General features: G+C 39.7%; 1 protein-coding gene across 1 annotated transcript in view; it reads left to right on the top strand.

Moving 5' to 3' along the window:
* The window catches only part of aqr (aquarius intron-binding spliceosomal factor), a 29,046-nt gene that overhangs the window by 14,266 nt on the left and 2,250 nt on the right, over positions 1-12,530 (top strand). Inside the window, 10 exon segments of the mRNA XM_043263121.1 lie at positions 540-650; positions 757-866; positions 1,120-1,255; positions 2,752-2,961; positions 4,944-5,081; positions 5,274-5,345; positions 6,251-6,438; positions 7,220-7,391; positions 9,511-9,681; positions 12,114-12,199. Coding sequence (XP_043119056.1) covers positions 540-650; positions 757-866; positions 1,120-1,255; positions 2,752-2,961; positions 4,944-5,081; positions 5,274-5,345; positions 6,251-6,438; positions 7,220-7,391; positions 9,511-9,681; positions 12,114-12,199 — 1,394 coding nt within the window.

Raw genomic sequence — 12,530 nt, 5'->3', positions numbered from 1 at the left:
TGAAGTAAACTGATTATATTGTACCCAAATTTGACCTGACCATGTTTTAAGTATTTTTCTTTCATTGCTGATGCAACCTTTTTACAGAACAGTTGGAACAAAACGGTAAATGCCTGGTAATTGGTTAACCAAAATGTAATATCTAATACTTAAATTTAACAGCTGACAGCTATTCAACCGAGCTTGTTGCATACCTTTCTATCAAAATTATCTGACTTTTTCAAGATTAATTTGTTCTGTCACAGCTGAACTCTTTACCAATTTCTAAACTGCGGTGAGCAAACTGTGATAATGTGAGAAATGTTGAATGTGTCTAAATAAATAATAGTTTGACCGCGTGTATATGTCTCTATTTATTTCTATTTATTTATTTTTTTCCTCCTTGTGACTTATTTTCCTCCCAGCCAATAATGAGAGAGATATTCATCTCTGACTGCAGTCGCTGATATTTCTTTCAGTGCTTTGGCTGCTTTCAGTCTGTAATGAAAGTGTCTGTCAATCTCTCCCTGCGGGTTTATCTTGCTCTTTTTTTGCTGTAGGTTGTTGGTCCTCCCGGCACAGGAAAAACAGACGTGGCCGTTCAGATCATCTCCAACCTGTACCACAACTTTCCCGAGCAAAGGACGCTCATCGTCACACACTCAAATCAGGTAGGTACACACACACGCCATTACCGAAGAAGTGCTTCAGTTAGTTGAACTGAGAAATCGTTCTTTACTGTGTTTTTGAATGTGTGTGTGTGTTTGTCTCGTTCAGGCTCTGAACCAGCTGTTTGAGAAGATTATGGCATTGGACATTGATGAGCGTCACCTTCTGCGTCTGGGACACGGAGAAGAAGAACTGGAGACTGAGAAAGATTTCAGCAGGTGCAGCGCTCTCACACACACACACACACACACACACACATTTAACATCAACACACAAGTGGCGTAGGCCAAATCAATTCTAATTGAAGAATGAGAAGCAGAAATAGGAAACTTTTTGCGTTCTGTTTTTAAATGTGCCCCTAAATTGCTGCTCAAATTAGGAGCACATGTTCTTGGGAGTCAGCAAACGGTTTTCTGTCCCGGACGTCATGGTAGTAGAGTAGAGCGTGAACTGTCCTCTCGTCTGTGTCAGGTATGGAAGAGTGAACTACGTTCTGTCTCGCCGTCTGGAGCTCCTGCGGGAGGTGGCGCGTCTGCAGGAGAGTCTAGATGTTCCTGGAGATGTCTCCTACACCTGCGAGACCGCTGGACACTTCTACCTCTACCAGGTACTCAACCACACACTCCCCTCTCCCCTCAATCTGCTTCATGCATCTGATTCTCTTTGGCTTCTGTAGAAATGAAGATGGTAGCTCAAATGTCTGCTTTTAAATTGCTTTTAAAAAGTTTTAAAAAATAGATGGCGTATGATAGATTAAAGCAATAAGACCCAAAATGCAGTGGTTTAGAGTGAATTTATAATAGCTAAAGGGCTTGGTTTATTAAAAATTCCTTGTAAACTGCAGCTTCACGGGGCTTACTGCTTTTTATAAAACAGTTATTCTGTTGTACGTAGCAAGGTTTCAGAAAATAAAACGGCTACTAAAGTGTAATGATATTAATAAAAACTTTATTTTTCCACCAAACAATGCAGTTCCTCAGACCTCATTCACCACAGTAATCACTGAATATATTGAACGACTCAACGGCTCCAACATCGGCCCAATGGGGCGTCTGTATATTTCAGCTTCGAACCAATCAGAATGAATGAACTCGAACTATTACCTTACTTGGGTAGCATTGAAAGTAATAGTAGTATGCTGTGCAGTGACGTGTCTTTTACAATAGAGATGATTTTAATTGTTAATTGAAATTTAGCTGTGCCTCGATGCTACTGCATGGTTTGTTTCCTGCAAATAAAACAAAGCATCAAATTATGATATACATGAAAATCAGAAAGGGCCTTATTGCCAAGTGTGCTTGCAGGACTTTGAGAGTGGGATTCGTGCACAAAGAGAGCATTTGTTGATGAGGGAAGAAGCTGCTCCTGTGCCTGGATGTTCTAGTACCCTGTGATCCGACCCTCCATTAAATCCCATTTATCTGAGATGAATAGCAGGGTCACGTTTGAGGCAGTTTTTATACCTAGAAAAGTCACGCAAGTTTCAATTAAAGACCTTAAAGGGTTTTTGCACCCGAAAGCTTCTGCCATTTTGGAGAGTACCACAGAATGTAATCAGGGTTATCTTTTTTGATCAATATCAGTAAATCTGTTTTGAATACAAGCAATACAATTAGAGCCACCATATAACAGGTTAAAGTGGAATTTGTTTACTATATAAAAACTGCTTTATGTGCAGATTAAATGCTATATAAATGCACAACTCGGTTTTTCTTTGACTGTCTATTTTATTAAATTTGATTTAATTAAATGATTAGCATTTTATTTTAGGTGCCAGTTTCCGACTAAACATTTCGGTGCATCACTAATGGAGCTGGTCTGGAGCGCAGCATTGAGCTGAGGTTCACACAGGTCCGCTTTGGTTTGTTTTGCTCTTATCTCTCGCTGCGGTTCGATCCGTCACGCTGTGGCCAGTAGATTCATATCAGCACCTCAGGGGACCTGTACGGACCATTAGCTCAGATCACAGATTACGCTCGCGCATTAATTAAGTGTGGATCGTGACGAGGCCGTGTGTCCAGTGAAGAGCTCTTAATGAGTTCTGCCCGTGAAGTCCCCAGGCGCTGATGCTATCTGTCTGGTGGTCTTTCTCGGGTGTCGTAGGTAATGTCACGCTGGGAGGAATACATGAGTAAAGTGAAGCCGAAGCCCAGTCGAGAGGTGAAGACGGAGGACGTGGCGTCACACTTCCCCTTCCAGAAGTACTTCTCCAACGCTCCTCAGCCAGTGTTCAAAGGCCAGTCCTATCAGGAGGACATGGACATCGCTGAGGGCTGCTACCGCCACATCCGCAAGATCTTCACCCAGCTGGAGGTAGGGCTCAAACTGGGTTGTTAATTATGGTTTTTGCCTTACTCTGTACATTTATGAACACTGCCTTTCAAGTTTTAGGGTCAATGATTCATTATATTGATCAGGAGATTTCTGTTTCAAATTAATGCGCTTTTTTTTTTTTTAAGGGTCGTATGATACGATTTAAAAACGTTCCAACAAGTTGTTAGCGCGTAGATAAGATCTCTAAAGTTGCGAAGATGAAAGTTTTAAAACCAAAGAGATATTCTTTGTAAAAGTTATGACCTGTCGGCTCGTTTAAACACTTCTCTACGTCACAGAGTGGGTTTATTTTCATAACTCCGCCCAAATGTTTATCCAGAGAAAGAAGGCGGAGCTATTCTTCTGTCTGTAGTGTCGCTGAGGGCGCCATGTTCTGGAGACGCTGTGTTTCGTTGTGAAAGTGAAACGACTTTCTTTGTGCTTCTAAAAGAGAACACGACTAGAAATCAGAGTTAAGTTATATTCACAATGCAACATGTGAAAAGTATAAGTCATGATCAGTAGTTAATTATAATTATCATAGTGTAGTTGTGTAGTAACATTTCCATCAAACGCTTGCTGTCGTCGGCCAATCACAACACACTGAATAGCCGGCCAATCATAGTACACCTCGCTTTTTTAGAACGATGCGCCTTGTACAAGTGGCCCAGTTTCAGAAGACAGCGCTTGAAGGAGAAACAATAATGTACTGTATGTGGAAAATAACGTGTTTTGTGCACCTTAAACTGCATAAACACATTGCATTACACCAAATAAACAAAATACGACCCATTTAACCTTCTATTCATCAGTGAATCCTGAAACATAAAATGTGATTTCTGAAGGATCGTGTGACAGAGTAATGATGCAGAAAATTCAGCTGCGCTTCACAGAAATAAATGACACAAGACTTTCACCCAGAAAACAGAGACGTCTCTGAAAAGAATGACAAAGTATTAACATTGAGATTCTGTAAACATTAGTTAAAAACGAATGATTCATATTAATATCGGCCAGTGTGGTCCAACCTAGCTATCAGTAATGTCCGCTATCGGTTGAGTGTGTGTGTGCTCTGATCACAGCTTGTTATAGTCTGTTCATCCATGAAGAGAAACCTATCAATAATAATCTCCCTCCTGTCTTTTTAAAGCCCATTATTCCGGCATGCCCCTTTCTTTGATGCTGATTTCTCATCCTTTCATCCTTTGTGCTCATCTGCTGACAACAAAGACACGCTCCTGTAATAAAGTTGTGCGTCAGAGCGGCGGGGCTGTGTGTGTTTGGGTCTGTCTGCTTGGGCATCGCTGTCTCTCGAGCGTCACGGCTGAAGACTCGGGGTTAAAAAGTGGACTCATCAATATTGAAGGCTTTGATGGGATTAATATTAATGCAGAAGGGCATCAAATATTCATTTCCCAGTGGATGCGGTCCTGAAAATATCCAGCTGGGTTAACCTCTCTTCAGTGCACAGATTGAACAGAAACAGATACTCAATATCTGCGTGCGCCGCCCATGCTGAGAGGAAACTGGAGATGCAGTTTCTGACAAATGACAGGAAGTAGAAAGAAACACAATCTCCTCCGCTAGACGTTTAAACGCCAACCTCACCTTGTGAAATTCATAGTCATTTAAAATACCGCGTGGTGACGCTCACGTTTAACCCTGCAATGCCCGCATTTGGAGATGTAGAGTGATGACTGACGTTTGTGTCATGTATTTGCTATACACTTACAGATGTCTCATTGATTTGCATTACAAGCATCACAACTGAATCTTACCGTTTGGTCCTATAAAATAATTGCTCCAAATGGCATGCTTTTGCTCGGTTTGGACCAAAAAAAACGTTTTTCGTTCTGCAGGGAAACGTCAGAAACACTTAATGCATCAGCTGCATGAATGGATGTCACCTTTCAAGTTTTTTTTTGATGCAAATCGTGACTGGAATGATTGGTGTGATCGTAGACGCGTCTTCTGTTCTGCAGGAGTTCAGGGCGTTCGAGCTGTTGCGCAGTGGACTGGACCGATCCAAATACCTGCTGGTGAAAGAGGCCAAGATCATCGCCATGACCTGCACTCACGCCGCCCTCAAACGCCACGACCTGGTGGAGCTGGGCTTCAAGGTATCACTGTCTTAGAGGATCTCAGCACTTTCCCATTCAGGATCGTTCGATGAAATATGTGGGGAATATGTTTGTTGGGATGCGCTTTGAACTAGTCGTTTTGAAAATTTTCAGAATAAACTGATTGGATTGTCTTTTTAGTCTGCACTTAACATGTTCACTGCCTCAGTATTCACATACTGCTTTCTCTAGTATGATAATATCCTGATGGAGGAAGCAGCTCAGATCCTGGAGATTGAGACCTTCATCCCACTACTGCTACAGGTACAGCGCTCTTTGTCCTAAAATCTTCTGTATTATATTATTCCTGACATGATTTGAAATTTTGCTAGAAGGAACTTTATTTTAGTGAAATAGCTGTCATTGACAATTAAATAAAAACTAATGTATCAGTCATTTTTTGAGAAATGGGAAAAAAAACAAATATATATATATATATATATATATATATATATATATATATATATATATATATATATATATATATATATATATATATATATATATATATATAGCAGACAGATTACACTTTCACACAAATATGAAATATTTCATTTTTCATTATTGAATGTTTTTAATTTTAAAGCATATGAACGGTTGAACCTTTCTCTGTAGAGACACTGTTTTAGATGTTATAAGAGGACAATAAGATTTAGTATAATAATGAGAAAAAAAGGGGATTATTTTTTTACATCTAGTAGCAGTTACACTTTTTTTGTTCCATGTCTCAAGATTGACTGATATTTTTTTTTTTTAAAAGTATAAAAAAAAAAATCTTGTTAAACGTGAATGAAGAAATTATTCCTACACTTTCACATCCCTGCAAAAAATTTAATAAAATTAAGCCATCAAAATTTGTGTGTGTGTGTGTAGGCTTTAATACACTTATCATAACAAAATCAGTGAAATGTTTTTGTTTTAATGACAAAAAGTGTTCAAAAGGGACTTGTTCTCCGGATGCAGGGCATCACATTACAAACAGCTGTCGAAGACAAAAAATGCAGCAAAAATCACATCGCATGCAGTAAGAGAGTGCGATGTGCTTGAGCTAAAATTAGTAAGACTCCAGTATTGGATTTCGGGCTGACGCGTGCCGCTGTTTTCATTCATCAAAATGGAGTTGTAATGTAACCTTACTGACTCAAACATTTCTGTCTCGTGTTACGCAGAATCCAGAGGATGGCTACAGTCGACTCAAGCGCTGGATTATGATTGGCGATCACCATCAGCTGCCTCCTGTCATTAAGAACATGGCCTTTCAGAAATATTCCAACATGGAGCAGTCGCTCTTCACTCGCTTTGTGCGTCTGGGAGTCCCCACTGTAGACCTGGACGCTCAGGGCCGAGCACGGGCCAGGTCAGGCCTTTCTCAGACTTCAGAGATGCTTTCGATATGTACCCATGTGTGAAAGCTCAAAGCTGCCTCAAGAGAATCACATTGACTCAGATGAGTTTGTTTCTTCGTCAGAGTTGGAGAAATGTAGCGTTACATTACTTGCTCGCCAATAGATCCTCTGCAGTAATGGCAAGATTACTTAACAAAACTACTAAAACACAATCTAAATGAATAAGAACACTGTAGCGCAAGTTAGCATTGCCAGTTTTATCATAGTTTAAATGAACAATCGATTAATCTGTAACCTCAATACTGAAAAATGAACTGCTATGAATTAAGAATTCGTTATGATCAAATAAGTTGTTTCCGCATTTAAGTTAAATCATGGGTTTGCTAGGGAAAGGTTAATGAAACAGTATTAGAAATGAATACATCTGTCCTACTCGTGTCCACAACAATATGCCCTATAGGTAACAATGATGTAGGAAAAATCGCATCTCTTATTGACTTTGATCGATTAATTCGTCAAAATCCCTGCGTAAAAATAAGAGCTCAAAGCTGTAATAGTATAATACCAGTATATATACCATATAACAGAAAAATACCAAAAAAATAAATGTTTTGTGTAAAATTAGATTGATGCTATAAGAAGCTGTTGAATTGGTTGAACATCTAGGTTTCAGAGCAGAGCCGTTCTGTCCTCAGATACACTTTTTGAGTGAAGTGTCCTATTTTGACTCTGTCTCTCTCTTCTCTCTTCTCTCTCTCCCTGTGTGTGTGTGTGTGTGTGTGTGTGTGGCAGTCTGTGTAACCTGTATAACTGGCGCTATAAGCAGCTGGGAAACCTCCCTCATGTTCAGCTCCAGCCTGAGTTCCAGGCGCCAAACCCTGGCTTCACCTACGACTTCCAGCTCGTCAATGTGGAGGACTTCAACGGCGTGGGTGAATCAGAACCCAACCCATACTTTTATCAGGTGAGCACGAGCTCGCAAGCATTTCTTTCTTCCCCCGAGTCATCATAAACGAGCGTCTTTTTCAGAAAACCTCAGAAATCGTTCACTATGTGACGGAAATGTACTTTTTTCCATTTTTGCAAAGAACAGCAGAATCTTTTGTCAGAATCCTTTTATTTACTGTAAATAAATCATTTAAAGGTTTTTTAATAATTTGAAAATGACACAAAAATAATGTTTGATTTTAAGAATATATTTCATTAAATGAAAACGGGTTTTATTACAGAAATGCTTAAATCTGTATTTTTAACAACATTTAGATTTAAAAGCTGATTTTAATAATGTACTTTGCAATTTTTTTTTATTATTATTTTTTTTTGTTAGCTAAATGGGAAAAACAAAACATTGTATTACAAAAAATATAATATGCATTATATTTGTAATCACACCATAGATATGTTTTATCACTTTTTGACCGTTCTATAGTTAATATTTTTGTTTTGGATTATTTTCTGTAATTGACTGTTTTAGTTCAGGGGCAAAAAAAAAAAATCTTATATAAAGGTAAAATAGCAAGGATTTTCTTGAAGGCATGGAAAGAATTTCAATATGATCTTCATATACCTCTCATGTTAAGTTGAGGAAAGACGAGGCCTGACTTTCGTCACATGGTTTTTTGAGAGTCCTGGCAGGTTTGCGTCGAAGCTACTGAAACTCAGGACTGTTGATAAGTGATGAGCGTATGGCATGCAGTGTGTAATTCACTATGTGCCCTGCTACTTTTTACTGGGGCCCTGGAGGGAATTGTCCTCATTACAGTATCCATGCCAACTCTCACACACACACACACACACACACACACACACACACACGGCTCTAATGGACCGTATGAATTAGTCTCTCACAGAGCAATAGGAAGGACATTGTTTGCACGCTCAGTGCTTGCTGCCGCTGAAGAAGCGTGCGTCTCTTATTAGGTTTGTACTCTTATTAGTGTCCTACTGGAGCTGTTGCCATGTCAGCAGCGCTCTGTTATATAAAGTTGAAGTCCAGAGTGGTTCCACCTACAGTTTCAAGCCATAGATTTAGCCATCCTTTTTTTCTCCCCATTATTTGTAATACTTAACAACAGATTAATAATCAAATGCTTGTTTGTGCTTGCATAATGATCAAAGTTTTTCGGTCAAATTAGAAATGACATGTTCCTGTTTGGGTTTTCCAATTTTGCTGTCGAATTGTGTCTACACACTGTTTTTGTATCCATAAGCATTTTGATAGATGACTAATATGGAAAATATATATATATTTTTTGACTTTCCAACCTGAAATATTTCTTGAGAATATAAAGAAAAAAAAAAATTTTCTCAGGCTAATAATTTATTTTATTTTTATTTTTTTTACAATAAACTATTTAATCTGCATGATCTTTTAAGCTTTAAGAGTTTGAGTTGTTTAAACAAAAATTGCATCGTTCATTACATTTTTATCCTGTTCAGAACTCGCATGTGAACATTTGTTATAGCAATATTAAATGTGCATGGTTTCAGGCGCTAAGTTGAGTACAGCTGTTTGGTCTGTAAATGTACTCATTACGTTGTCTTTATACTGCCGTAAAATCAATCAGCTGAAAATAACTGGTATTGGTTAACTGATTATCAGTCTAGTTTCTTCAAAGTGCCCCCATTATGAATAATAAAGGTTAATATTTTGGTTTTGGGACTACCCAAACACAGGTCGACATACAAGAAAAGTGTTTTACCTTACTTGCTCAAAAAGTTACACCTAGTGGCCAAAAATGAATTGCCATTTTCATTCAGATCAATGTGAAAAGGCCAACAAGTGGGCGGGTAATATGCTAACGTTTCATGTTGACATCAACATCAAACAGCTTGGGATTTGTATTAAAAAACGACTTTTGAGAGACAATAACTTTATACACCGTGCACTGGATGTTTTCATCCAAAAATCCATAATGGAGGCACTTTAACGCTCTTTCGTTCTTTACTTTCTATTTTGATTTCTCTTGAACCCGAAACGCTCCCATTTCTGTCATTTACTCATGTCGTGAAATCAAATTCATTGAGAAGACTGTGAGAGATGTGAGAGATGCTGAATGCATGTGACCCGTGTGTGTTTGCAGAATCTGGCGGAGGCCGAGTATGCGGTGGCGCTGTACATGTACATGCGTCTGCTGGGATATCCTGCCGAACGCATCAGCATACTGACCACCTACAACGGCCAGAAACACCTGATACGAGACGTCATCAACCAGAGGTGTTCCAGCAACTCCTTCTTCGGACAGCCCAGTAAAGTAAGAGCAGCTGATGCCACGGTTTCGTGTTTTAGCCCTCGATGCTGATGTGTGTTCCTACGCATTAATGTGTGCGTGAACCGCTTGTTCTGTGCTCTACATCAGGTTATTTTCTGCCCAGCTGTCTCAGTTTTGCCTCTTTTGCAGCGGTGGACAGGTTGTTGTTGAGGGTGATTGGCAGGCGGGCTCACTGAGGCTATAAAGGAGTAAACCGTTTTCAAAAAAGTCCTCAGCGCTTTGTAAAACGCCACCGCCAGCGTCTTTTTCTGCAGCTCAGAGCATCTTTCGGAGTTGAAAGCGGTTCAACTATCAAAAAGCGCCCTTTTGATAGTTGACCGATGGCCAAGCGAGTAGCGAGATCTATCGTTTCCATGACAACAGGAAAAAATGAAGCCGATAGATAAACTAATCGTATCGGTCTTAGTGCACAAGGATTCCTTCCATCGTTGTGAATCAACACTTTCTTCCCCGTTAACTTCAAAAGCTTACACAAGAGCCAACTTTTTACGCTTTCTTGACATTTCTGCAGCAGCACACCGCTAGGCTGCTGTTGTAGCCGTTGCCATAGCAACAAAAGACTATCTCGGCTGCTTTTCTGTAACGGACGCTGCCAGCGCTTTATTTTTCCAAAGAAAAATCTCTTGTCGACTTTTTCTCGTCAGAAAAGATGCCAAGTGTGAACACCGCCTGAAGCGTGCGAGGGTCCTGCTGGCTGCTAACAGTCTGTCAGAATGTAGAGCAGTGCAGGCTGATCCCTCGGTGGCTTCTGTCAGACGTTTCATTAGAGTCGTGACTGAGAGCAAACCAAATAAATAGATGAGCGCCGTTTGCAAGTCATTTAGTTTATGAGCGTTCAAGACTGCAGAACAGCAATCTCATTGCCTCTAGGAGACATAATGAACGCAATTCTTCTGTGCTTCACTGGAAGAGACCGAGTTTAAAGGAGTCATTGTTTACTTTGTGGAACAACAATGAGAAATTTAACAGTGCTGAGCAATAACTTTTCATTAGAAGTTAATGGGACCGTAAAATGTATCCATGATCAATTTCAGAGTCTTTTGAGGTCATATGATTTTTTTTGAGTTTGTAGTGATAACATTTGTCAAGCATCTAAACAGAAGCCTGTTTCTGCCACTGAATAAAAAAAAAGGTTTTAGTCAGGTTATAGTCAGATTTTGCGACATATCTTGGAATTCTGATTCTGTGTAGGTGTACATGTAATATACAATCACAATTGTAACTTTTTTTCTTCCCATTATTGTGAGATATAGACTTGCAATCGCAAGTTAAAAGGTTTTAAGGTTCTCAGAATTGACTTTATATCTCAAAATTTATTTCTCTCAACTGCAAGCATGTCATATTTGCTTGACCTTTTAATAAATGAAGAGGTATTTTGATAAATCGGTGTCAGTCTGTCCTAAAGAATGATTGGTTGGAAGGCCTGTACGAGGTGTTAAACCGGACGCTCTGCTGAAGATGAGATCAGCTCGGTGTCTTATTAGCGTTTAACATCGTTTCAGTACAGAAATGGGCCGGTCTCGCTTGAGTATGCGCCTCATGCTTCGAGCACGTGCCCACGCTCCTCGAGACCTGCTGATGAATTTCACATCGGACACCATCTGCTGAGAGGCACAGATCCAGCCAGAGACCGAGGAAGAGCGGAATGATAATGAGACGCCAGCCTGTTTTAACACGCGGCCGCAGGAAATCAAACACTAGGCTGGTGCTGCGTTCTGCCGTTACGTCTGAAGAATATCAGCCCGGAACCAGGCTTTGTATTCGGTTTAAAGCAAATGCACAGTTTAGGTCTGGCTCGTTTCAACACGTTTCAGTGCTTGACAAGCCGGTACTTGAGTGACGAGCAGATGTTGCTGTTAATTGGTTTATGCTCCGTTTAACTGGGTTTACAGTTCTGGTGGATTGACCCCTGCCTATTGACCCTCTTCAAGAAACGGCTAAAACACACTCTATTCTAATTCTATGCTTTGGGGTTCTTGATATGTTGTTGACATTGCTCTGAGTTTTTAAGCTTTGCTTGTTATAGTGAACGAAATGTTGCTAAAAACCCCGTAGTCCTTTTATGTGAATGATCGACAGCAGCTCCATGCACACTTAGACCTTGATGATCAGATCACGTGATTGGATCACGAAGATCACTTGTTTAAACGCAGCCTAACATTGGCGTTCCCTATTCTTTTTCTATTCCGTCTACTTGGTTTTCTTCTATGTAGTACAAAACAAACCTTTGCTCTGTGCACTGTGGATAAAAGTGTCACGGACTGTCCATAACTTCAGAAATCTAGATCTGATCAGACGGTAGCTTTCAAAGCCATTGCAGTGGAGCCCATGCTCTTCAGTTTAAATAAACCCTCATTAAACTGGACAAAGAGCCGCTGAGTGGTTTATATAACGCATTGCCCTCTGTCTTATAGGTGACCACGGTGGACAGGTTCCAGGGTCAACAGAACGATTACATCATCCTCTCGCTGGTCCGCACCAAAGCTGTAGGACATTTGAGGTGAGCACTTCCTGTGGCTCTTCAATTATTATGTAAATATGTAGTTTAAAGTAACAAAAATCACTTTAAATGACAAATTGGTTGTGTTGCAAAATGTAGCAAAACCAGCGTTATCATTGAGACTACGATTAAGGTTTAGTAGTTTAGTTTATTTCTATATTTTTTTTATTTCAGTCTTAAGTTAAGATGAATGAGACTGATATATCTTGGCTCGGAAACTGAAGTGTTTTTAGGTTATGAAAATGCTTTTAAGATTTCACATGACTATATGAACCTAACAAATCCCTTTTTAAATTGACCAAGGCATATTTCAAGCTATGGTTTACAATTC

This window comes from Puntigrus tetrazona, chromosome 17 (assembly GCF_018831695.1).
Source record: "Puntigrus tetrazona isolate hp1 chromosome 17, ASM1883169v1, whole genome shotgun sequence".
Classification (NCBI taxonomy): Eukaryota; Metazoa; Chordata; class Actinopteri; order Cypriniformes; family Cyprinidae; genus Puntigrus; species Puntigrus tetrazona.
Note: the sequence above shows the minus strand (reverse complement) of the source record. Positions and strands in the feature narration are given on the sequence as shown.